The sequence below is a fragment of the Ixodes scapularis genome, unplaced genomic scaffold (assembly GCF_016920785.2).
Source record: "Ixodes scapularis isolate PalLabHiFi unplaced genomic scaffold, ASM1692078v2 PGA_scaffold3__209_contigs__length_174095766, whole genome shotgun sequence".
NCBI classification, from domain to species: Eukaryota; Metazoa; Arthropoda; class Arachnida; order Ixodida; family Ixodidae; genus Ixodes; species Ixodes scapularis.
In genome coordinates this window covers 48304774-48331834 of record NW_024609868.1, presented here as the reverse complement: position 1 = coordinate 48331834, position 27061 = coordinate 48304774, and the positions used below count along the sequence as shown (strand labels likewise).

At 43.6% G+C, this 27061-nt stretch overlaps 2 protein-coding genes across 2 annotated transcripts; one reads left to right on the top strand and one right to left on the bottom strand.

Moving 5' to 3' along the window:
- Window positions 1-999: 999 nt before the first annotated feature.
- On the top strand, window positions 1000-2002 carry LOC121047020 (the record flags this gene model as incomplete). The annotated part of the gene is made up of 1 exon (XM_040501822.1): window positions 1000-2002. A coding segment is annotated over one exon (894 nt), but the record flags the coding sequence as incomplete, so codon positions are not given.
- Window positions 2003-6239: 4237 nt separating this feature from the next.
- On the bottom strand, window positions 6240-26360 carry LOC115309163. Its single transcript, XM_029967363.2, has 5 exons — window positions 26228-26360; window positions 22244-22314; window positions 21747-21824; window positions 17993-18028; window positions 6240-6371 (listed from the first exon to the last, which is right to left on the bottom strand). The coding sequence occupies exons 1-5, from the start codon at window positions 26358-26360 to the stop codon at window positions 6240-6242; spliced, it is 450 nt and encodes a 149-aa protein (XP_029823223.2).
- Between the last annotated feature and the right edge of the window lie 701 nt (window positions 26361-27061).

Sequence of the window (27061 nt, the reverse complement as noted above, 5' to 3'; positions counted from 1 at the left end):
GAGCAGAGGTAAATACCATATACCTTCGCCAATAACTCCTCCGAAAACCCATTGGAGCGGCGGCGAACGGGACAGTGGCGACTCAGCGGAGGCAGACGACGCAATGGAAAAGTATAAGCTCCGCGACGTCCTCGAGCTTTGCGCGCCCCGTTTCGTCACCCCAACAGCTGAAATAATTTATTACGGCCAGTCTGCTTGAAAAGTGGAATTGACTGATCCCAACTGCAAGGACATTCAAATAAGAAGGCGCGCAAAAACAAAACTATAGCAGTTTATTTAGCGCTCTCAAACGCCACTCAGGGGATCACACGGGTTTGAAGCGTATCTGGGAAGCAGAAACAGCGCGTTTAGCTACTCGAACTACGTCGTAAGAGGTTACTGTTTATCCGTTACAAACTGCGTTGTCACAAGAATAAGTGATAATTAAAACGTGTGCAAACAACATGTCAAGATTACCAGAGCAAGCGTACCAGCCGCTGCAGCATAACAAAAACAAAATGCAACGAGAAAAATGATCGTGAAAACATTTTTCGAACTTTGCTGGAAAGATACGGTCCTCATCGCAGACGAAAATAAAAAGAAATGGAGAACAGTCCCAAAAAACGGCGAATAAAATAAAGTTAGCACACGATACAAAGATACAAATCACCCAGCAAAGAAACTTTTTTAACGAGTGGGCTTGGCGGCAGCACGACCGGCAGCATGCTCAGCAACCCATTCTGTTTCCTGGTACAGGTCGTATCAGTTCTACTCGGACACCAAACGGCATCGTATGGCTGCTTTCAAGCGACAAGTCCCGATAGGAACGACGGGCTTGGCTCCGAATCTTCTGCTCTGGGCGATCGCTGCGTCATCGTCGAGCCTTTCGTGCCCCTCATCAGCGAGTCTTCGTTTGTGTCGACATCGGTGACGTCCCATCACGTGGTTCGCCTGAAAGCTACAAGAGCGCCAGCGACACCGGACTCTCTCAGTGGGCTTGGCGGCAGCACGACCGGCAGCATGCTCAGCAACCCATTTTGTTTCCTGGTACAGGTTAGTGAATATTTACCTTGTGGCGGTTATCAAAGTGATAACCGTTTTTTGGTGCTGCTGCCTTGCCAACCTACTGTAAAACGCTTGATAAATTTTGCTACTTCTGTTATTTCTTGGCCGCGAAATTTGTTGGTCTGTGGTGATGTGGAGGCAAATCCAGGGCCCACCGACAGAGAGCTTTTGTTGGAACTTCTTGCCGGCCAGAGCAAGATGAATGATACTGTTCTAAATGTTCTTTCCTCTCAAAATGAAATTAACAAAAAAATGACTGCGTTAACTGAACGAATTGATGGACTGGAGCGGCAGATAACCGGTTTAAACGCGGTGACCAAGCAAATAAAGGACATAGAAGCCGCAGTATCAGGATTTGACGCACAATTATCTTCACTCCATGCTAAAGTAGATGATTTAGAAAACAGAAGCCGCAGAAATAATTTGATAATTTATGGTATAGACGAGTCTAATACTGAGACAGTTGAAGAGCTTGAAGAGAAGGTAAAAAACGAGGTTTTTCTACAAAAACTAGGAATAACAATCACCGGAATTGAGAGATGCCATAGGCTTGGCCGAAAAGTTGAAAACAAGCCCCATCCAACTATCCTCAAGTTCATCGATTACCGGGAAAAATTAGCAATATTAAGGTCATCTTATAAATTAAAAGGCACTAAGGTATCAATATCTGAGGATTTCTCAATCAGAGTTCGCGAAATTCGAAAGCATTTATGGAAAAGTGCGGCTAACGAGAAAGAAAACGGAGCAAAAGTTAAACTAGTTTATGATAAGCTGAATGTGGACGGTGTGCTGTTTGGATGGGATGAAGGGAAGGGTTCACGCTTCAAGATAAGCAAAACAGATAAATGACGGTGTAGAAGTGCTTCTCGGTCATTGCGCTTGTTGAATGTCAATTGTAGAAGCGTCCTTAACAAGGCCACAGAGTTGGAAGGAATTTTGCTCTGTCATGATCCTGATATCGCCGTTCTCACTGAGACTTGGTTAAATGCTACGATATATGACAGTGAATTTGTCCCTGCTGGCTACAGCGCACTCAGGAAAGACCGTGGTAGTAAGGGTGGTGGTGTGTGTATTCTTTTTAAGAACTTCCTAAATATAGTGAGCATGCCTGAAATACCTGATACCGAGTGTATTTTTTGCAAAGCGTACGATGGTAAATGTAAATACATTATTGGGGCATTTTATAGACCCCCTGCATCTTCTACGGCTGTTCTTGATAATTTAGAAATGTATCTCGATACACATGTGAAGCCTGGTGATCGAGTTATTTTGGTAGGAGATTTTAATTTGCCAAACGTTGACTGGTCAAATTTTTCACTGAAACATCAAAATGATAACTTAGGCGAAGCAATGTTAGACATGGCCTTTAAATATGACTTACTGCAGGTCGTTGAGGATTTCACGAGAATCCAAGGAAACTCTGCATCTATACTTGACCTTGTTTTTGTAAGCGGTACAATTTCGTCTAAATCTAGATGTGAAGTAATCCCTGGTATTTCTGATCACAAAGCAGTATTGTTAACCTTAGATGTTTCTGTAAATAGAAAAACCAAGTCGAAGTGTTATCCAAATTTTTCTCGTGCAGATGATGTCTCTATTATAGACATGCTTTCATTTAATTTAGACGATTTTGTAAACAATACTGGTGATGTAAATGATCTTTGGAATTTGTTTAAAGTTATTGTAAGCGACTGTATTGACCGTTTTGTGCCAGTAATTGTAAAGAAGCAGAACAAAAAGAACCCCTGGATTTCTAGAAAGGCCTTACAGTTAAAAAGACAATTGAAACGATTGAAAAAGAAAATGAAAACAAGCGCCGACTCGTGTGAACTGTCTGAAAAATTTCTTGATCTTTCTTTGGAACTTAAAACCCAAGTTACAGTTGATAAAAGTCGGTATTTCGGCGAATCTTTGCCAAACTTCATATCTACTTCACCGGAAAAAATTTGGCGATTAATATCTCCACATTCTAGAGATTGTGATGTTTTCGAAATTGGTGGTAGCTTAACCCATGACGAAAAAATAATTTCAAACGCATTTAATAAACATTTTAAATCGGTGTTTACTCAAGACGATGATGTGTTACCAAATTTTGACGCTGACTATCCACCTATGCCTGATATTGTAATTAGTGAATGTGGTATATTGAACATGCTTTTGAAATTGGATGTAAAAAAATCCCCTGGGCCTGATGGTATCCCCAATGAATTTTTATCCAGGTATGCTGAATGGGTCTCAAAATATTTGTTTGTTTTGTTTTCACGATCGCTGTCCGAAGGTCAGGTTCCAGACGACTGGAGAACTGCCAGAGTCAAACCACTTCATAAGAACGGAAACAAGCGCTGCATTCAAAATTACCGTCCAATTTCATTGACTTCAACTACTTGTAAACTTCTTGAACATATAATATATAATCATTTATCAAAATTCCTAGACGAACACAACATCTTGACTAAAAATCAGCATGGATTTCGAAAAGGTTTTTCAACATGTACTCAATTAATTGAAACTGTTCACGATTTCTCGTGGGCAATAAACAATAGAAAACAAATTGATGCTATTTTTATGGATTTTTCGAAGGCATTCGATAAGGTCTCGCACAAAAAGTTTCTATACAAATTGGAAAAAATATTTCAGAACACACAGTTAGTTAGATGGATTTCAGCATACCTTTCAAATCGTCGACAATTTGTAGTTTATGGTGAATATTGCTCTGAACAACTTTCGGTTGACTGGCGTTCCCCAGGGCTCTGTGCTCGGACCTCTCCTTTTCTTGTTGTTTATTAATGATATAGTAGAAGATGTTCCGGTAAAAATCAGGTTATACGCTGATGATTGTATAATTTACTCAGAAATAGCTAGTACTTCCGATCAGCTTTTGTTGAATAGAGCTTTTCAAAAAATCACGGAATGGTGTACGCAGTGGCAAATGACTGTTAACTTTGAAAAAACTGTTTTTATGAGAATTACACATAAAAGAAATCCTTTAAAATTTGTTTACAATACTAATAATATTCTTCTATCAGAAGTTACACAATATAAATACCTTGGATTATGGATCACTCATAATCTTACTTGGACAAAACAGCTTGACTACGTAACTTCAAATGCTCTTCGAAAGTTATTCTTTCTTAGAAGGACTCTAAGACTTTCTACCCCTTCCTTGTGTCTTTTAAAATATAAAGCCATAGTCTTGCCAGCATTAGATTACGCGGCTATCATTTGGGATCCCTTCACCAAACTAAACATTAACAAGCTGGGTCGTGTGCAGAAAAAGGCAGTTCGCTACATTTACAATAGCTTTGGACGAACCTCTATAACCGAACTTTTAACCAGAGCTAACTTAAAGTCATTATCTCTCAGAAATCAGCATTCTCGACTAAAATTTTTGTATCAATTAATAAATGGACATTATAGGATAGATCTGTCTCACTTAATAAACTTCTCATCAGGCTACGCTACTCGTCAGAGGCATGCGCTAACAATAACTCCTTTTCAATCGCACAATAATTGCTTCAAGTACTCTTTTTTTCCGCGAACGGTAACTAATTGGAATAGCCTTTCTGAAAGTGTCGTTATGCAGCCATCATTATCTTTATTTGAATCCCTTCTAAATTAGTTTTGTCCCTCTGAAAAATATTTGTTTGTTTGTTTCTGCGACTTGTTTGCTATTTTGTATGCCTGCATGTCTTGTCAATCAAGTGTATACCCACCTGATAAAATCCCTTTCAGGGGTTGCAGTATCAATAAATAAATAAAAATAAAATAAATAAAAATGACGATCGTTGCGCAAGTGGTCCTAGCCGTCGGTGTTGAGATCACAACAAACAAAGCGGAAGCAACACGACGAAACTAATCAAAAAAAGAAAAGAGTTCCCTTTTTTTCAGCTGCTTGTTACACGTTTGTTTATTTGCTGCGCAGTGTTGGTAGGACCTAAGAACAAAAGAGGGGAAAGGAATCACATAGTACAGCTCACACCGCCCGGTAAATAAGAGTCGCACGTTGCAATCTGGTACGTGCAAGCAGTGCGTGACATGTTTTGCTTTCGCATTTCTTTTCCCAGAGACCCTGGCAGGTTTATGGTTTACTGGCTTGACGAAGCAGTTCAAAAGTACATTCAAGTACTTGTGTACGTACGTGTTTACGCAAGCTTTGCACACCGTGCTTTTGTTTCAAGTGTCAATCAGCGGCCTCAAGTCTGCCTTCAGTTGAATTCATCTCGGTGCAATATATCAATGAAATGAGTGTCAAAGGCAGGGTTGATGTTACCGGCTTGGTGACAAGCTAAGTCGGAGGATGGTGTCATTTTCGCTTGCGAAAATTTCTTGTTCTACAACAAAATGTCTTTCGTGGTGTTTCATGTTTCTGATTGCAGTTCAACTTGGCAAGCATGATGACAGAGAGCGCTACCTTTGGGCGGAGTATTGACGTTCGGCGATGCCTAGTTTATTTTTGCGGTAAAAAAAACTGTACATTTTTTTTTGTGACACACTGTATGTGGAGTTGTCATAATCGTCTATTGAGGCGTCAGTGGCGATTTCGAAGCCAGACTTGGATAGCTCTTCCAGTTTAAGTTGAATGCTGCAGCAACTTAATTAACTACTCACGTTTGTTCGGTCTTTGGGAAACGGAAGAAGAATATTCCACCAGATCGGGCAAAAACTTGTCTTTGCGGTTGTAGGCCGCACAGGGCATGCCTGCGATCTCCAAGTATGCGCTGGTGTTTGCCCAAAGGCGGCCGGTTGATCAACAAACGATGCGCCATAGTAGATATGCCCGAGTATACAAACAAAATTCGAATAGAAATGTATAACGAGCTTACAATTTTTAATATTTTTAAGTAAATCTAAAAGCATATATGAATATTTTTAATTAGAAACTTCATCGAAGTCGAAAATAGGGGGTTATCGCTGACGACAGTGGTAGAAAAGAAAAACGTCAACAAAGTTTCAGGCGGCCCACAGTCCTTAGTACTCAAAATAAATTAATTAATTGAAGCTATGCATGCTTTAAAGTTGTTCAGCAGTAATTGGAGCAACCAAAAAACTCGTGTTTGTAATTTTATTTTTATTCGTTTATAGATTTCGAGAAGAAAACACTCATATCCTTTGCATGCTTAGGGAGCAATGTGAAGGGATTGCTCAGTTTTCATGCAGAGCCGTGTCCTTCTTTTGTTTATCTGATCGACCAATATTCAGCGTGGACCTCGTTCCCGGGAAGGTGCAGTCTTGGGTGGGGGTTGGGTGGTCCATCCGGTTATGTCTGCTGTGCATGCTATACCAGCATTTTGGGCTTCGTCGTTGTATTTTTTTGTCGATTCCAGTGACTAGAAAATAATTTATTTTTTAGTATGACTACCGTAACATTGTAACTTTACGGATGCGGATTAGCGAATAAAATCATACATACAGTTGTTTTTCTTATTTAACTTTTTCGAAATAACCCCCGAATTTTTTTGAAACAATAATAACGCAGTTTTTACGTACACCTCTTTGTTGTCCCGTTAAAGGGGTACTCCGGCGATTTTTGAGCTACCTTAACTAACTATATTTTCTGACTCCTCGGCCTTTACCCTTTCCAGTACGCTATTTAGTATCGTGAAATTCATAATAGTTATTGCAAAATCGGCAAATGAAAATGATGCAAAAACCAACATTCAAATATACCCGCCCTTTTCAGTGCCGTGACGTCAGTGGAAGGCAAGCTTGCCAGTCGGGCGAGCAGTCTAATAAATAGAATATGCCAATCATTTGTTCCGTGCTGGAGCGCGGGGACTGGAGCGAGCTTCCAAAGCATTCATTTGACACCATGAAACTGCTTCGAATCAGTTGGCAACAAATTCTACAGTCCAAAGAGTGAACCCCTGCACTTCCACTGACGTCACATATGCCAATCATTTGTTCCGTGCTGGAGCGCGGGGACTGGAGCGAGCTTCCAAAGCATTCATTTGACACCATGAAACTGCCTCGAATCAGTTGGCAACAAATTCTACAGACCAAAGAGTGAACCCCTGCACTTCCACTGACGTCACTTTTTCTTTGTTGCCAGTAGGGACTTCGAGCTTGAAAAATACGGTGAGGACCAAAACTGTAAATTCAATAACTTCGTGAAAAAAAATTATTTTGACCTAATAATTGGGATACTATTTTGGCGATGTTGTTCTGCGAGTTTAGCAAAATTTCAAGCAAATTGGGGACCATGAAGGAATCGGCGGAGTACCCCTTTAAGTACGCGGTCAAAAATTATTACCACGTCATTGTTACATTTTTTCATAAATACGAAAATTGGCAAGCAATTTCCAGATTTTTATGGTCACTTCTTGTCATTAGGTACGTATATACTTCCGACAGCTTGTTATGACTGACAGATTTAATCTTCAACTTTCGAATGGATGATTTGTCGAAATTGAGAATAGTAAAGCCTGGAACCAGTGTTGTACACGTTCCCCGAAAAAAGGAACAAAAGCTCGTTCCTCGTTCCTTCTTAATTTCGGAACGCGTTCCCGTTACAAGTTCCATCTGTGAGAAAGGAACTCGTTCCCGTTACAGTTTAAGAAATGGAACGTTTTGTTACATATACGTTAAATTTGTATTTTTCTAATTACTATATTTGGTTAGATCAAGCAAAGTTTTCTTCTTTTTTTTATTTATCCCATCAAATGGGAACACACGAATTTATATGTCGTGATGGAAGGCCACCAGAAGAAGAAAACCAGCGGAATCAAGGTTTTATTTGTTGATATATTCAAGCTTAAAAACCTCATCTTTTAACCAGATTCATGTTTGTGGTGAACGATTCAAAAAAGCCAAATCTACTGTTACCTCACATTGCGCGAGCGTTTTACAACAACCTCACTCGCTTCAGTCTTACGAAGTCACTTGTTCGAACTTAACAGCAGTTGCTCCTCGATGTGGCTGTCCTCAAGACGAACAAGTGAAGGAGAGGGTATGCTTTTGGAAGGTCAGTCCTGAAAACTACAAGTAGTTCTTTGTGAAGGTTGGATTCGTTGTTCAGTTTGAAGGTGGGGGACAAAGGGAGAAGGAATAAAGGTTAATTTTTGTGTATCGTTGAAGTGACCAATGTTCGGAATACAAAAGTGCGTTCGATGTCTGATAACCTGTGATTTTGTTATAACTCTACGTCTCTTTATGAACGTTCAGAAACGGCTGTAGTCGGCCTTAGATTTCTGGGTGTATGAGGATTCGTGGAAGCAAATAACGTAGCTTAGTTTGAAACGCCCCTTTTTGTGTCTTTTCGTGCAACCAAACGTTTTGCTTTTTGCACCGCAGTATCGGGCACTAAAAAAAAAAAAAAAAAAAAGACAAAAACATTGATGTCCACTAACTTTCTAGCAACGGTCTGTTACTAAGTGAGGACCACACAATATGAATCCTAAGAGAAGCAACCAAAACGTGAACGAGTTAAAAACAATATTTTCGTAATGATATAACTTTTATACTTTAAAATTTCCTTCGTAAAAATAGAATCAAAATGACCCCACTAAACAAAAAAAGGAACGCCGTTCCTTTTTTGTTCTAGTAAAAATGTAACGCGTTCCCGTTCCAGTTCCACCGATGTAATATGGAACGGCGGCGCTCCTTCGTTCCTCTTAAAAGGAACGCGTTCCAGGAACGCCGTTCCTTGGAACGCCATTCCGTACAAGTCTGCCTGGAACTACCTCGTGTCTCAAACAGCGGCCAAACTCATCTACCGCAAACATCGGTTGCTTAACCTATCGCGTTCCGATATTGTACAGCGTTGGCCACAGGTGGTGCATTTTTTCTATAAAATTCGCAAAGAGTGAGTTTACCTGAAGAAAAAGAAAAAAAAAGTGAAAGCCGTTTACAACTCCCTGTAACGCCGGATTGGAGCGCAGCTCTTGAGGAGGAGGAGGGAAGGGGACTGAGGGGAGGGTAGACCTCTCCTCCTCCTTCTCCACCTCCTCCCCTCATTCTTTAATATGCTCCAGGGGGTCACCTGATCTCGGGGGGAGGGGGTCACGTGACCTCGGGGGGGGGGGGTGTCGCATGACTTGGGGGGGAGGGGGGGGTCACGTGATTTTGGGGGGGGGGGCACGTGATCTCGGGGGGTCGCGTAACTTTGGGGTGACCTGGGGGTGGTCACGTGACCACCCCCGAAGTCACGTGACCTTGGGGTGACCTGGGGTGTCACGTGACGTCGGGAGTTCACGTGACCTTGGGGTGACCTTGGTTACGCCGACGGCGACGGCGACGGCGACGCCGCTCAAGCCTGAAACGGGCGCCTAAGAGCTGCGCTCTAAAAAGAAAAAGGCTTAACTTCTATGGAAACGCAGTGGAGTCGCTTACTGGTCTTGAAACCATAGGGCGCCTTATGGTTTGAAGACCGGTGGCTTCGCTGCGTTTTCATAGGAGTGAAGTCCGTTTCTTTTTTGTTCTTTTTTCCTCAGTCAAGCTCACTCTTTGCAAATTTTATAGGAAAAAATTGACCAGCTGTGGCCAACGCTGTACAAATTCGTAACGCGATAGGTTAAGAAACCGATTTTTGCGGTCAATTTAAAGAGCCTGGCCGCTATTTGGGTCACGCGGTAGACAAACAACAAAAGGTAGGGGCACGGCGCATGGTGAAATCACTATTTTTTCTCTATTTAAGCATCTCTATTTTTAATATTCTGCAAATAAGACTAATATAAAATCAAACAATAAAGGCAGATGCTGGTGTTATTGAATCTTTTTTTTCTTTTTTTCAAAACACATATTTAAAACGCAGCCTTCGAACCGACTTTTTATCATTATTTGACCTGGTGACCAGTAGTTAGCTGGCCATCTCAAACTATGCCATAAAATCTAGGCGAAGACGAAATAAAAAAAAAAAAGAATAAAAACTACACAGTATTTTGCGGTGCTTCTGCGCAGCATAGCATTTCGACGTAGTCTGCAGTCACGGCCGGACTGGATACGCCGTTTCAGTCCGAGAAAAAAAAAGATGAGCACCATTCAATGTGGGGGCGCTGCAAACCAACTATAGGTATACTTCACAGCGCACACTCAAAGCGAGCTGCTATATATTGCATCCCGATGTTACTAAAACACCTCAGTCGGGAAACTCACCCTTTAAACCCGGACCACTCGTGTCCCCCCAAAACCAAACGAAATAAGATAACAGCGCCGCTCTTTAGCGACGAATGAAAACATGAAAGTTGATTTATCGTGGCCTCCGCGATCTGCTGCCGGCGGCGCGCCATTGCACCGGCCGTCCCATTCGGCGCGGAAGCAAGGGGAGCGGTGTAATTTTGCTAACTCCGTCTCCCGTCGCGAGGCGGCGCCGTTAGCCTAAGGTTAAAGCGAGGCTCATCTGGCCGACACTGCCTGCGATTTCACGTGATCGTCAGTCTTCGTTGTCGAGTTTTCACTGCAGAAAAACCTTGAGTATGTGGTCGATGTATCTTCACTCGTTCCTGCAAGCAGTACAAAGTTAAGGTACGTACGTTGTTTAAATGACATGTTTGTTTTGCATGCAGCCGGAGTGGTTAAATGAAAGTCGAATGATCCTTTTGCAGTTCGTGCAGATTGAATGCCTGTGTGCTGAATGTTTTTGCCACTTTTACGGCCTTTTCGCGAGCTATCACGGCGCTTAGGTTTACCTTTTTATGCCTTACAGGCTGTTTCGAAACAGTGTTGTACGGAACGGCGTTCCTGGAACGCGTTCCTTTTCGGAGGAACGAAGGAACGCCGCCGTTCCATTTTGCATCGGTGGAACTGGAACGGGAACTCGTTACTTTTTTACTGGAACGGAAGGAGGAACGGCGTTCCTTTTGCTTTGCCCAGTGGGGTAATTTTTATTTTACTTCTAAGAGGGCAATTCTAAAAAAAGTATAAAAATAATATACTTACGCACAGCAGGATCTCGTTAAATGTTTTGTTAATTAGGGTTTATTTTTTGCGGTCCTCGCTTGATAACAGTAGGGCGCAGGAGGGATAGTGTACATTGATTCTCTTTTCAGTGCCCGAGAGTGCGGTACAGAAATCAAAACATTTAGTCGAAGGAAAAGGCAGAAAAGGGATGTCTCAAACTCAGCTACTTTCTTTGCTTCCATGAATCATCATACACCCAGAAATCTAAGACCGACTACAACCATCACTGAACTTCTAAAAATAAAAAAAATTAGTTACACTAAAAGAGCAGATTACCAAAAACAAATGCAGCCTTGCATCCCAAACATTGGTCAGAGCACAAAAATTAACCTTCATTCCCTCTCCTCTTCTCCCACCTTCAAACTGAACAACAAATCCGACCTTCACGAAAAAGGACTGGTAGTTTTCAAGACTGACCTTCCAAGAGCCCTACATTCTTTTCCACTTGCTTGTCTTACGGACAGCAATATCGAGAAGAAAGTGTTGTCCAGTTCGAACACAGGACTTTGTTAGATTGAAATGTGTAAGGTTGTTGTAAAACGCTTGAGCAATGTAGGGTAACGGTACATTTGGCTTGTCTGCATAGCCCATCACAATCATGAATAACATGAATAAGGCAAAATAAGGAACATTAATAAGGCAGAACGCTGAGATTTTTTAAAGGTTAATATAACAACGAATGAAACCTTGCTTCTGCTTGTTGTCCTTCCTCTTTATGTCCTTCCATCACGGCACTCAAATTCGTGTGCTGCCATTTGATGAGATCCATAAAAAAAATAAACTTTGTTTCATCTAGCTAAATATGATAATTAACTAAATACAAATGTAACGTATATGTAACGATACGTTCCATTTTTTTAACTGTAACGGGAACGAGTTCCTTTCCCACAGATGGAACTTGTAACGGGAACGCGTTCCAAAAATCAAAAGGAACGAGGAACGAGCTTCCGTTCCCCTTTTTGAGGAACGTGAACAACACTGTTTCGAAATACTTGGCTACAGTAAACTAACTAGGCTATTTTGTGTGTGTGTGTGAGCGCGCGTGTTGTTTCAAGGCGTGTGTGCTTGCGTGTGGGTTCGCGTGCGCACGCGTGCACGTACGGTGTGTGAATGCGTGGGGGTTCCCTGGTTTGCTCGCTCGCTCGCTCGCGTGCGTGCGTGCGTGCGTGCGTAGGTTCGCGCTGCGGGCGTATGTGGGTGGGTTCGCGGCCCGTGTTCATGTGTGTGCGTGCGTATGTGGGCTGGTTCGAGGCGGGTGTTCATGTTTGTTTGTGTGTGTGTGTGTGTGTGTAGGTTCGCACGTGCGCGCGCTTGCATGTGTGTGTGTGCGTGCGCGCGTGGGTGTGATACAGAGAGAGAGAGAGAGCAGCGTAACACCGATAAGCGCTCGAGTGTTGTTTATAGGCAGGCGATTGCAGTAGTCTAAGCTCTAGGGTAGTCTTCCAAGTGTACGAAGCGACAATTTTTTCTTGAGTCTTGGTTTGCTATGATGTATATGTTCCAGGTGTGTTTAGTGGGCTTATGTAGCCTCTGAAATATCGCCGCCTCAAATTTTGCTGTAAGTGAAAATTATATGGTTTTCTGGCGTGCGTTTCACACCGCTGTCCGCTCTGCTTCTGTATTTTTTCAGAAGAATGTATTGCAGCGTGCCTTTCTGCAAGTCGGACAGGAAAAGAAAGCTTGGAATAAGTTTTCATGAATTTCCTGCGAACGATGACCGTCGCCAAGCGTGGCTGAAGGCGATATCAAGAAAAGATTTTGTCCCAAATGACAAATCATCGAGCAGTGTCGTCTGCAGCCTTCATTTTGCGGATTCGGACTACACTCTAGGGTCCACCAAGCTTCGCCGCCTCAAACGGGATGCTGTTCCGAGCATATTTTCAGGATACCCAACCTACATGCACCCACAAAAGCCACAAAAAAGGCGTAAATTGGAGCGAGTGCTACAGGACTCCTTCACACAAAGAAAAGGCATCAAGTTTATCAAGTTGCCATGCCAAAGTGACTGGTTCAGCCTGTGACAGTGCAACCAGCACAGGCCAGTCAAATTCTGATTGCTGGTTGCCATCAGTCCCTGAAGTAAACACAGAGGCAAGTTTTCAAGGTATAGGCCCCAAGGAGGATCAGGTGGCTACAGGTACGAAAACAAGTGCACAAGATGCAGTAGGTGACCTGCAGCGGCCTACTAACTCAGTTGAATGTGCAGCACAAACTTATGATGACCTCCTTCCACACAAGCAGTCAGATGCAAGGGCAATCAACAGAATGAGAGTGCAGTTGTTTAGAAAAGCAGATACTGTAAGGAGGAGACTGCAGCGTTGCGCCGGCGTGTAAAACGTTGCGCCGTTTCATTTCCGCGGAATCATGTGCTTGTTTGTTTTTTCAAATCATATACATATATGCCTGTTTTCCTGTTCCCTTTTCCATAACCAAGTTGAAGTCTAGCGTGTGTTTCGTCTTTTCTTTCTTCGTCCTGTGTTAAAGTTCGCTAGAAGGATGGGTTCACTGGTCACAATTATTCCGGAGCCATCTACTACGGCGCTCCTCATCGCATCTGTAGCGTCGACGCGTTAAACCTCATAATAATAAAAAAAAAATTGACCCAGTTCCAGCCTACAACTTCAACCTTAAAGCATTGCAGGAAGTTTGTCCTATTCAACACTGGATCGGAACAACGGTTTGTAAGAGACCTGTGCGCTGTGAAAGCCTACACTTCACTTACTTTTCTTTTAGAATGAATGCACACAAAAAAATTAATATCGTTAGTACAAAAAAAAAAAAAAAATCAAGGCGCACTGTGCTGCTTGTTCACATAAAAACTACTTTCACATACTAAAATAACAAATACAGGTTTTGTATGTAGTAACGCTGCATGAACGCAAAAATGAAAATACTGCTGTGCAATAAATTCACTTACGCTGCACAACAGGCCCAGTCCACGAAAAAAATTTAATCGGCTAACAATTAATGGCACCTGTAACTACTATGATCAACTACATTGATGAGCGGTAGTAATTTTCCATTAAACGTCTCACACAGGCTGCAACGGCCGAGTTTTCGTCCTCTACGCCCGCCCGCGACAGGGAAAGCGACCTTAGGCTACGCGCGCCGCGGTGCGGCGAAAGACGTGGCCATGCCCCCTTTTCAACTTACGCTCTCTCCGGCCGATTGGGACGGCCGGAGCAACGGCGCGCCGCCGGCAGCAGATCGCGGAGGCCACGGATTTATATAGCTACTACGAGATAGCACTCCCAGATGGCACCACAGGCCCTCGCGTGACTCCACCTGAACCGATACGTGCAGCGATGCAGTTCCCGGATTGTCGCTGCCAGTAACCACCGTTCACTATTGTGGTAGGCCGGATCGAGTCGAGGCTTGTCTTTCCGCAGGTCGAGTGGCACCACTGGCAGCCATCACTTGACACCAAGCGATGGCTGCCGGTGGTGCCACTCTTGACCACAAAACATTTATTTATAAGAACTGTAAGGGCTGTCACTCTGATCCATTATAATGCAAGGGAAAGGGGAAAACGAGGGAAAAGTGAAGCTTCCCCTGTTTCTAAGCGATTGTCGGCACAGAACCTTTCTGGCTGCTTTTCGAGAATCCTGTCAAATAGCTTGTGCACAAACATTAAAACTGACAGCCCTCACAGTTTTCATAAATAAATGTTTTGTGGCTAAACATAAGAGTGACTCCGCTGGCCGAAAAATGTAGTGCAGCCCAATGAGACAGGAGTTAGCTAGAGTTACCGCGGAGTTGGCGGCGGTTTCGATGAGTTGGGTTTAGCAGACGACAAGCTTGAAGGCTTTGCTGCGCGTTCGCTTTCACCTGGAAAATCGCTGTCAATATAGAATTTTTCCTAAAATTCATCAACTTCTGAGCTTCCGCGAGGACAGTGTTATTTACGGCAAGTTACTTTGTGTACTCCACTACGAGAGCAAGCTTGCCTGCTCAGCCGTGGATGCTTTGGCACGTTTGATATTTTAATGGGCGTTCGAACGCTTGACAGATACTGATTCGATCTCCAAACGCTCGATATAATAATTGCACGAGGCCGACCCATGTGGGCTGCCCCACTGGTTCAGCCCACATGGGTTGCCCTCGTGGTACCCACGGGGGGGGGGGGGGGGGGGAGGGCTACTTGGGCAGCCTGCCTAGGCTTCTGTCGAGGGACCTAGCACAAGGTTGGCTCTAAAAGGGGGGCCGACGTGGGTCCCACTTGGGCAGCCCACGTGGGTCCCACGTCGGTTTTGCAAGTGGGGCCCAAGTGGGGCCCGCTTGGGTAGTTCACCTGAGCCACACCGGGGGACCCACAAGGGACTTACTTGGGCAGTCCACATGGGCTCTCCTCGTGGGGTCGGCAGGGGACCTAGGTGGGCAGCCCGCATGAGCACCGCTCGTGGGGGTCATAGTGGGCCTCCGTGGGCAGACCAGGTGAGGCCGCCCCGGGAATCTCATTTCGTTCGGGGGTTATTTCATATTTTCGTTTCGGTCTAGGGTATTGCAGCGCATACACAGTTGAGCATGCCTTACATTCCCCGTAGGCCTACTGGAAATATTACCATTTTGATAAAGCAATAGACTCGTTGCTCTGGGGCAGGTGGCGCGAGCGCGTCCTCAAGACGCGACGCTGTTATGCTCACTGCACCATCTCCGTGGCGCTGTAACGTTCGATTTTGCACATGCCATGTTCGAATACAAGCATATCTCGGCTTCTGTAAACGCGCAATAACAAAACGTAAAACAAAAATGCAGCTTGAGTCCACGGCGTCTTATTAAATGTTTCTTTATCTTTGATATTTGTATTGCTTTCTTTCATAGCTTCTGCGAGCACGCGTGTTTCACTCCACGAGGTAGATAGAGGCTTCACTTTACGTGATAGCGAAGCCGAAGCTTGCAAAGGCACGTCCTAGGCTCTAGCACGTCCCACTGAACGATGCTCGCATGCACTGCATGAGCGCGCGCGCTTGACTGACACACTGAAAGCTTGGAGCTCGCCCTTGTAGCCTCTGCAACGATGGCACGTATAATGGAGCAGAGTTCAGAAAAACAGTAGTAAGGAAAGGTCATGACGAACGTTCGAAACGCGAGCCAAAATATTCTATCTCCTCGTCTGGAATGCTGCTCAAAACTTGAGGGCAACGGGCCTCTGAAAGGTCTTGAATAAGGCCACAAATAATTCGGCATTTCAAGTGTAGGAACTAGAACAAAACAAAACAAATGCTGTGCACGTTTCCATGTAAACGCCTGTTGGACAGTTAATCGGGGTATGTAGCCAGCTAGAGCCGTCTACAGACACCGAATTTTAGAAGAGATACGACATTCTGACGAGCGTGTTTTGAATTCACCCGTCAAATTCAATACTCAACGTAAAAAATTGCACCCCACGTAAAACGGCCTTCTCAACATTCACACCACTGAGTTGTCAGTTAGTAATAAAGTTTAGAAGCCTAAAATAACTCGCCCATGCTTAGAATTACAATCCTTGGTGATTCGGTATCAAAATTAAGCCGATCTCCTGTGTTGAATTTTCAGAACGTGGAGTAGATATTCTCAATATTAGCGGAAAGGGATTTTTTGGGTAGTCCAAGTTGGGCATGTCCACGCTTTGCCGCCTTGGAGCCCACACCTTTGCTAACTTGGCCCCCGCAGAGAAGGGACCCACTGTGGTTTTATTTAGGCAGCCTCAGTCGGGCATGCCCACGCTTTGCCACTGTAGAGCCCGCACTATCGCTAACATGGCCAACGCACAGCCGAGTTGGAAGCCACAAGGGTTTTACTTAGGCAGCCCAAGCTGGGGCATGCATGCCCACGCTTTGCCACCTTGGAGCCCGCATCACTACCAAAATGGCCCACGCAGAGCCCAGGTAGGACGCACGGGGGTTTTACATGGACAGCCCAAGTCGGGCCCGCCCATGCTTAGCCACCGTTCAGCCCATATAATTGCCTTTAGCCCCCGTACAGCTGAGGTGGGTCCCACGGGGATTTTATATTCTGGCAGCCTAAGTAGGGCATGCCCACGCTTTACCACCATGAAGCCCCCATCCTCGTGAACCTGGCTTCTGCAAAGCTGAGGTGTGACCCACGGGGATTTTACATGGTCGGTCCTACTCGGGCACGCCCAGGCATAGCCACCGTTGAGCCCAGATCATTGCCTTTGGCCCCCGTAGAGCCAAGGTGGGTCCCACGGGAGTTTTATAATGGCAGCCCAAATTGGGCATGCCTACGCTTCGCCGCCATAAAGTCCCCATCTCCGTAAACTTGACCCCCGCAGAGCCGAGGTGGGGCCCACAGGGGTTTTACATGGGCAGCCCAAGTTGGGCCCGCCCATGCTTAGCCGCCGTTTAGCCCACATCATTACCTTTAGCCCCCGTACAGCCGAGGTGGGTCCCACGGAAGTTTCATATTGGCTGCCCAATTTGGGCGTGCCCACACTTTGCATCCATGGAGCCCCATCTTCGTAAACTTGGTCCCCGCTGAGCCTAGGTGGAACCCATGGGGGTCTCACATGGGCAGGACAATTCGGGCACACCCACGCTTAGCCCACATCATTGTCTCTGGCAGCCCGTAAAGTTGAGGTGGGACCCACGGGGGTCTTACATGGCAGCCCAAGTGGGGCATGCCCGCGTTTTGCCACCATGAAGCCTACTTCATCGCAACTTGGCCCTCCCACGGCCGAGGTGGGACCCCCGGGGGTATTGCATGGTCAGCCCAAGTTGGGCATGTCCATGCTGTGCCCAAATTTACCCTCGCATATTCGAGGGGGGATACACCGTGGCACTGCCTGGGCACCCATATTGGGCATGTCAACGCTTCGCCAACGTGGGACCGACGTGGATTTTGTAGGGGCTACTGGAGTCCCCATTGCCCACGTGGCCCCACGTTGGTCCCACCTCTTGTGATACTTGGTAACGTTCAAATTCTAGCAATGACGTTGTAAAGTCATATGAATATGGCAGCCTAATGTAGTTTGCTGCGCTTATATTTTGCTTAGATTATCACAACGAGTTGTAAATTTATCTCCAGTGCTGCGGGAGTTGCGATGTAAACTTACCCCATAGTTGATGAAGCTGCTAGGCATTATTGATTTCTGTGCAGGAACAATAAAAATGTAAATTAGAAGGAAGTTAGAGGATGACCACGCATAAAACAACTGCTAGTAATTTTGTCAGGATACGTCAGCAAGCTCTACACTCTAAGAGAAAAAGGAGGAGAAAGGTAGCAACAGCGACTGTTCCCCCTTCTTGCGGACAAGTTGCCCAGAGAAGGGAGGAACGGCAGTTCAGATGAAAGGAGGACGGCCAGTTCCTGCTTGTTCACTTGGCGCAGGGGTAAAACATCGCGCTACTGACCAAGTGGTCAAAGGTTCGATCCCCAGGGGAGCAGGATTTTTTTTCGTAAAGTTTTTTATTTTATTTTTATTTTTATTTACCAAACCACACATAAACAAACCCAGACCAATGAAAGGAAAATTAAAGTCCTTATTATTCACCGAGACGTTTTCCTCCTCCAGGCAGACCGGAGAAAGCTTTCCGCCTCCCGACTCTTCTTTCGGTTTAGTTTTTTGAGCACATCGAGCACGATGTTTAATAACTTGATGTTGAGTTGAATGAGCTTCAGCGGCAGCGAAGGCCGCCTGTAATTCCGTCTTCTAGTCCAAATGTGCAGAACATTTCGGTTGCATTGACGTTTTTACCACAAATTTTATCGAATGAGCTAACGAAGCCGCTAGAAACGGCGAAGTTCCAGAGCAGTGCCAGCAGCGCCACATACATTGGGTTAGACGGCCGTCTCCGATATGCGGGACTCCCGCAGAACTACAGTAACGAAACCACGAGGAACTGTGTCGACGTTTTCGACATTATGGAAATCGCGGGAACTGCGTCCAAGGCAGGCAGGTTTTCCTGCCGGCTGCCTGGGTGCCTTCCGCGCTGAGTTCGGTTCTGTTGTCCCGTGCCGAGTGCCAACCGGCGTTCAACGTGATTCTGTATTTCTGCGTGTCAGCAACATCGTCAACGTGATTCTGTATTCTGCGTGTCAGCGACATCGTGATGGCAGTGTTGTGGGTTGTGAACAGAAGACTGGAATTATCGCCAATGTGACCGTGTGTTCGCGTGTTAGTGGTGTAACAACAAGATGAGATGACGTAAACTGTCGGGCCGTGATCGGAGGGGGCGGGGTGTCGCAGGATGACATTCCGCTTTACATTAAAAAATTTAAAACCACTTGAGGGATTAGGTGCAGTCGATCGACGTGTGAATAGTCATGTTGGAACGCTGGTCTGAACGGTAAGCTCCTATCGTACAGTGGCCATTGTGACTGTCGGTCCCCGAGAGCGATTGCGCTCTGGGGAAAAGACTGAACAGTACGAAAGTATGACGGAAAGTACGTATATTTACAATGGAAGTTTAGCATAAAAAAACAGGTACAATCGAAAAAAAACGCTATTTTTTTATTTTACTGTTTAAATATATTACGGTTCCTGTAGAAACTGCCCTCCAAGTGGCGCGCTGGGATGAGCGCTAGAAGTTTTCGAGCTCGCAACGGCGTAGCTCCGTACACTTAGCAGTTGCCGGAAGTCGCGGCTTTGACTGCATTCAAGTTGATCGAAAAGCGATTTCTCTGCCCGTGAAGCACCACTTCTAGCTGAGTGAATATCCGCTCTTCAAAGATTAATTCAAGACGGCAATTGCAGCCGTGCGTGAACAGCACAAATAAAAAAAAAAAAAAAAAACACTACAATATAAATACTGGCTACGAAGGGCCGTGCGGGAAAACAAACTCATGGCTTGGAACCACATTGGGGCGGCTCGATTTATTGGCTTTCAAATAATTGCGGCATGATCGAGCGTTTTCTTTTTAATAAGAGATTCATCCCCTGAGCCATTAAAAATAGTCTCAGATGTATAACATTGCTGGAAAAAAATGAACATGTTCGGAATATGTTTTATTGCTTAGGGAGTCACCGAAAAATTCCGTACGTTCAAAACGACCAGTATAAAAGACGGAAACGCAAGGCTCGGGACTAGTGATCGGGGTAGTGTGCTGTTGTATTGATGTTTGTATTTGCGATGCCTGTGTATGCGCTCAATATATGTTCACCTGACGCTTGTAGTGTGCGTAACGTGTCTACATATGTTAGAGATTCCCGAAGTAAAGGAAACGCAATTGACCCTTTCCGGAATTCAGTGCCATCTGGTGACTCAAATGGCAGTTTTTGTTTTACTATACTAATGGCGGCAATGAACCTGTGGTCCGCAGTATTTAATGGGGCACCGTCACTCAAAGGTCAACGGTAAACGAGAATGTGCACTTCACTACAATTATTTTTCAATCTCTTTTAGTGTCGATGGCGAAACAAATGCAGGCAGTCGGAACGAAGCGCCAACCCACACAGATGTCTTGATAGAGTTCCATACATCACGGGGCTTTGAAGCCGAGTGTGGGCTACTAACACATTGACTGCGACCAAGTTAGAAATGAACGCTTACGCAGCTCTTGCGTCCAATTCCTGCTTCACGCCGCGCTAACATCTAGAATGTATAGGTCTCGAATCATCTCCTTAGGAGCATCTTCAACTTCTTCCTTCATCAGTATAGAGAAGGCCGCCATTAGTATAGCACATATGCCGTTTTCAGATGATGATGATAGTGATCAAAGTGGCCAGACTGAATTCCGGAAAGGGTCTATTGTGGTGTAAGAAAATAAAATAAATGTTCTTTTGTAAAACATGAACTGGGCGGTACCTAGCGCCACCTAGCCTAGCTACTTGCGATTACTCTGCTTGACCCTGCCATCTGGTGGCAAGCGATTTAACATACTTTTACGCTACGCGGCTACGCCATTATTCGTGTTACCGTGCTGAGGTAAGCCAAGAGGTTGCTTCGGATTTACTTTTTTTTTTTAGAGCGGCTTTTGGTTTTGCGGGCGAATGATTTTCACTCCTCCGTGATGTGCGGTTGACGCAACGGTTGAAGAAGGAATTGTGGCTCGAGGAATAGCAAAGGTAAGACATAAAGTGCGCGAACTGGGTGCTGGTTGTCTCCGTTGAACATCGCAGTGCTGACGCTGAGAAGACTGAGTGACTGCATGCTTTCGAAACTCAAGTTTTTTTACCTGCAGGGGTAAAGAAACTTCGAAAATAAAGACAGTTCGCGGAAAGCTCGTGTTACGTTTTTATTTGCTGCTCCTCTCGCTTCGTACAATAGACTTAGTGTTCTCGTTAAGCCTTATCGAGCTCGATTTGCTCGATTCGTGGCCGCCATAATGAGATGCAATCAACGGAGGAACTTTTGCTCCCCTGCTTATGGGACGAAAGTTTCTCCCTTTCTGAAGGAACATATGTGTCAAGAGCGTTCCTCCCTTTAGGGAGGACTACACTGACCCTTTTTTCTAAGAGTGTATACTTGCTGTGATAACGAGAATAATTGTTGGTCGTAAAAGTTTGCTTATCGGCCTATCAATCAGCGCAAAATGTGTTTAAAAAAAAAAGCCTCACAATTGTAACCCAGCCTCACTTCATCCAATCTGTACGCTTGTTTGAATAAAACATCTAATAGAACCGTTTCAACGTAAAACACATAAGTTTTTGCGTTTTCCAAAACTCAGTCAATATTTGCGGACACAACTAATTTTTTTGGTTTCCAGAGATTAAGGTTTCCATAGAGAAGAAAATTATGTTTGTTACGGTAATTACACAGTCGTGGCATGTAGTTTTCAACGTCTAGCTCAAACATCAGGAGATTGTACATCACTTGTAATGTGGTCCATTCTCGTTTACATTACATCTACAAAAGAAGTTAACTTACAAGGTCGCACATTTTGCTTACGAGCTCGGTTATTGTTAAACAATTATCATACATATAGTTTGTCCATTTTTCTTTTACCTGCACAAGGAAAAAGCACATATATCGCATAAGGCGGCCGAAAGGTAATATATACTAGTTATTGTAAAATTCACCAACACTACGCGGCTGCGCTCTTTGTAATACTCGGTTTGTTCGTAGAATAAGCGGTGGACATCTTGAATATAGGTCCAGTATATGTGCTTCTAGACAAGACATACGATATAAATGTCTCTTAGGTATGTCTATTGATAAGCATGCAAAGAAACGCCATGTCAACAATAGCAAGGTAACTAAAGCCCACACAAGAAAGCAGTTAGGAAAGATAAACGTATTGCGTCGTTTTCTATGGAGGTTTCCGGCTTTTTTTTTTTCTACATAAAAATGCGCATTATATGCAATTTTCTTCATTGTATGCATTTAGCTTACCGAGGAGCTCCAAACTCGCTAAATGTACTTACAGGCGCCGATACGTTTTTCAGTACGCATTCCATAATTTCTTCCGTTTTGTTAGGATTTCTATACCAAGCACCTGTTCGGGGAGACAATACGATCCATGGCAAATTGTGTTATGAATACCATAATAACGGAACAGCTCTATTACAGGACTGAACATTTCATAACCATCACGTCCCCAGCGCTATTATGCCACTGGTAATATCACAGGTAACCCGTTACTTTTAAAGAGCCCAACATTACCAGCAAAGCGTAAAGAAGTGCCCAGTCTAAAATTAGCTCGAGATAAATTTCTTAGCTTGAAAAACTCATTGGATATCACAGGATGAAGAGTATAGTGCCCTTATAAACTAAGATAATTTCGTCAAATTATAATAATAATAATAATAAGGACTTTATTTCCATCGAACGTTGATGGTGGCGATCAAGGAAAAAAGCTGTATGGCACAGCTTGACAAGTCCTTGACCGCCTACAAGGCACAGTAGCAGCAACTCAAAAAAACAAACAAAGAACATTAACAAATTTTGATTACCATAATTTAACAAAGCGTGTTTCAGACTATATATTTTATCATCGACTATAACAGAAAAGTGGCCTATTTGCAGACAGAAGTTATAAGACCCTAAAAGTAATGTACCTTCATCTTCAAGTAAGTTAAGTATTTTGGGATAGTATGTTTGAGTGTTTGTATGCCATAGTTCGTTCTTGCAGTGACCACCTCCGAACATTCTGCACGACGGGTAGAATACGCGTGAATATTTTCAGATAGCTGTCCAAGGTTTATCAAAAAGTTTGTACCCCTAATTCTTTCTAGTCTTAGACTAGTGACAAGTCTGTAGCTAAAGAGAGCGTGTATATTGATAACGCGAAACTTTTTAAATAAACTAGCTGTGTGGATGTCAAATGGAACATCTTCTATAGCCCTTAACGCTTTTTTTTGTAACAAGTGTATTTTTTCTAGATTCATCGACGTTGTTGTACCCCAGACTAAATTACAATAATTTAGGTGGGAATAAAATAACGAATTAAATATTAATAATTTTACCCTTACTGGTAACATGTACCGGTGGCGGTTTATAACACCTACTACTTGAGACAGCTTAGAAATAAGGTAGTTAAGATGACTATCCCATGACATAGTCTCGGTAAAAATGGCACCTAAGAGCTTGAAAGATTTTACAACCTCTATTTTGGATGAGTTCAAAATGATATCTTTTGTAATTGTGACTACCTTATGTTTTGGGCGAAAAATCACTGCTTTTGTTTTATCGACGTTAACTTGTAGGGAATTAGTACGACTCCGAATTGCTAATGCAGATAACGCCTGATTTGCCATGTCAAATAACATATCGGCATTTTCAGCTGAAAAAAGCAAACTAGTGTCGTCGGCATAGTTAATAAATGTTGCATCAGAGTTAATATTTACAATATCATTAACGTAAATTTTGAAAAGAAAAGGACCTAATATACTTCCTTGGGGGACACCAGTAAAAATACACTTCGAATTTGACGAATATCCATCAATATAAACTAGTTGCATTCGATGCTCTAGATACAACTTCACTAAGTGCAAAGAGCCCTCGAATCCCATATGTATCCAATTTTGCTAGTAAAATCTCATGATTTAGACAATCAAAAGCCTTTGTGAAATATATTAATATAACAAGAACAACTTTTTTTTCGTCAAGATTGTGCACGATGAATTCATTCTGGACGAGGAGTGCAGCCTCGGTAGATTTATGCTTTATAAAACCAAACTGCAAAGCAGTTATCAAATTATGCTTAGTTAAAAAATTAGTTAGCGTGTGTAAAGTACCTTTCCAAGGGCTTCATAAAAAACTAGCAATATGGAAATTGGTCTGTAATTACCATATCATTTACACTCCCCTTTTTGTGTAGTACTGACACTTTGGCTATTTGCATTCGTTTAGGAAAAACACCAGTAACCAAAGAAAGATTAAATATACGCGTTAGCACTGCGGCTAATAAATGAACTACATACTCAGTAGGCCTTATTTGTAAACCATCCACGTCACAAGCTCCGCTATTTTTAAGTTGTAAGATCACATTAATAACCTCAGGGTCTACAACCGGTTCTAAAAAAATCGAGCTGCTGTTTCTATCATCGTCAAAAACACAAGACTTTACAGTATCAATCCCGCACAAAATGCTCGTTAAAAGCGTTCGCTAAAGAACATCCGGTTAGTTCTACACCGTTACACACTATTTTATTAATTGAAATAGATGAACGGTTTCGATTTAAAAGAGAGTTTACCTCCTTCCACGTGACGTCCGTACGTCCCTCTGCTGCATTGAACACCTTGAAATGGTAGTGTTCTTTAGCACGCTTTTATTATTTTGTTAAGACGTTGCGTTACATTTTAAATATTTTGAGGTCTTCCTCGTCTCTCGATTTAGCAAGCCGGCTGTACAAAACAGTTTTGGTGTGAATCTTGGATAATAAATCTGGCGTTGTCCAAGGTTTTCTTACGCGTTTGGTTGTTTTAATTTATTTGAAGGGGAAGTATATTTTGTATAAATCCACAAATAAATCTATGAAAGCGTTGTAAGTCCAATCGGCTGTATCCTCACTTAATACACCGGTTCAGTTTGTATTTGCAACAGCAATATTAAAACTATCAAGTTTATGTATAGTTATTTTCTGAAGGAGTGTTCCTTGTTTTTTGTTAACCTTGTTTTGAATACTCTGAACCGATATAAATATCGGAAGGTGGTCGTTCAGATCAGAACCGATGACACCAGCCTTTAAGCAATCGTTGAATACATTATTTCAACCGCTTTGTTATTACATTACTATCTTCGAATATTCAACAGCTGCCGGCTCCTACTAACTTAAATATTTTAAATTGGTTTAAATAAAGTATAGTTAAATATAAAATCGGGCTTCTGAATATTCGCATCCAAGATTCACTTGTTGCAATAGCCAATGACAATTTGAGGACTGCAGGACGTGGCCTATTATGTGAAACGCTTCTTGCTTTGTGATTTGTTCTACATTCTTACAGTCTAGTGCTGCAATCGTATTGGTCGCTAGGCGATAGTAAGAGGCTTAAAACTCAACGTGGTCTTCGCCTTTTTCTTTTTTTTTTTTCTTTTTTTTTTGTGCTGTCGGAGGTTGTAGTTGGCGGATATTTTTTTCTTTTTTATTTAAAGAGGTAAGACAACTCAACCTTTTCCTTGAATAACTGACTTCCATGGGGAATGACCATTTTATACTCATGTTACACATAGTGAATTTGCCACCCACTGTGCCGAGCCAGGTACACAAACCCTTGAGGCTTACACCGGTTCATCATTCTACTTTTTGAAAATGTATGTATTGGAAATAAAACTATCCTATTCTATTTTGTTCTATTATATAACCTAAGCCGATCACTATTCAAGTGGATTGCAGCGCAGTTTCTCTTTAGAAAAAGTAACCCCACGCTTCAAAGAAGATTTTTCAGAAACGAAAGGTGCAGCTCTTCGCCTTATTAAGCCATTTCAGGATGTAGGTGCCTGATTATATTTTTTTTTTCATATGTGTTGTTTTTTTTGTTTTTTTTTTGTAACAAATATCGCTGCATACACAAAACAACAAAAAAAGCGAAACATATTTTAAAGAGATATGATATTACGGCGTGCAAGTTGGTCTGCTCTGGTCCTTGCGCACCTCGTGCGTTTGTTTACCCCCGAAACGCGCCTGGCCCGCGTGCGTTTCTTTCCCCCCGACTTCAGCCAATGACTGCGTGCGCTTGGCTGCCTCGTCATCGCGCGTTCACTGCGCGTTCTCTATGTTGCCCTTTCGTTGGCGTGCCCTCCTTAGCGTTTCGGTGAGCCAAAGACGTATTTTGAAACACTTGCTCGCCGTGGTACGGCGAGCAAAGGCGTTCGGATAATACCAATGCCGATTCCAAGTGTTTAGCAAAACTATCGCGCGTTTTGTTTTATGAATATCGTTTAAAATCTCGTGCCAAGTCTCACTTACCGCTTATACCGGGGTCCCTTCCCAGAACTGTTTGATAAAGGTACTCGTCATTTGCCACTACTAATGCGTACGAGGACAACTGCATGCCTACGAACGCTGTTCCCAGCAACATGCGGATCAAGGCAGCTTCCATGGCATTCAACTTTCTTGTTCCCGGAATGCGGAGCAGGAAGTGTTGTAAGCAACTAACGTGTTCTGTGTTTTATTTCAATATGTATACGGGGGCGTAGTCACATATGTTGAATAGTTTGCGGAAGAAAACGTTTGTTCCAACTTCAATGACCCCTGTAGTTTTTCTTTCCGGTATATATTAAAGGGGTCATGAAACGTTTTTCCAGCCTTTTCCTGCTTAGCTTTCCTCCTCAACTCATAAATCGTGCATTACACCAAACAGTTCAAGAATACGGAAATAGGGGAGGCCACCCTTGCACGGAATCTGATTTGTGTACCCGGACAGAGCAAATGTCCCCCTAGAAGATTAGCCCGTTGCTCAAAATTCAGACAAAAGTTGGTTTCCCCACCCCATTCACCCCGAAGCTGACAGTGCTGTGGATGCTACGTGCTCGTTGGGCCAGCCAGACCTGCCACGTGATCACGCTCCTTTGCGCATACCCACGCGCAGAGAATGAGGTCAGGTGATGAAAGGGAGGCGGTTGATTGGTCCGGCAAGCGCGTAGCTTCCACCACAATGTCAGCTTAGGGGTGAAGGGACTAAGTGAGGTCCGGTTTCGGTGTGACGTGCGTTTGGACCCGATGACGCCCTTTTGGGACCACGGATGTATCACAGTGAAAAGGCAAAGAGCTTACGAAGGGGAGTAGGTATAAAATAGTCCG

Bases quoted from the DNA above. Each gene is read 5' to 3' on its own strand.
- LOC115309163 (XM_029967363.2), bottom strand. From the start codon at position 26,360: ATGGAAGCTGCCTTGATCCGCATGTTGCTGGGAACAGCGTTCGTAGGC. The intron at 22,315-26,227 runs GTAAGTGAGACT...CTCCCCGAACAG, and splicing joins AAGGGACCCCGGTATAAGCG to GTGCTTGGTATAGAAATCCT. The intron at 6,372-17,992 runs GTAAGTTTACAT...ATTATTTTCTAG, and splicing joins GCAGCTTCATCAACTATGGG to TCACTGGAATCGACAAAAAA.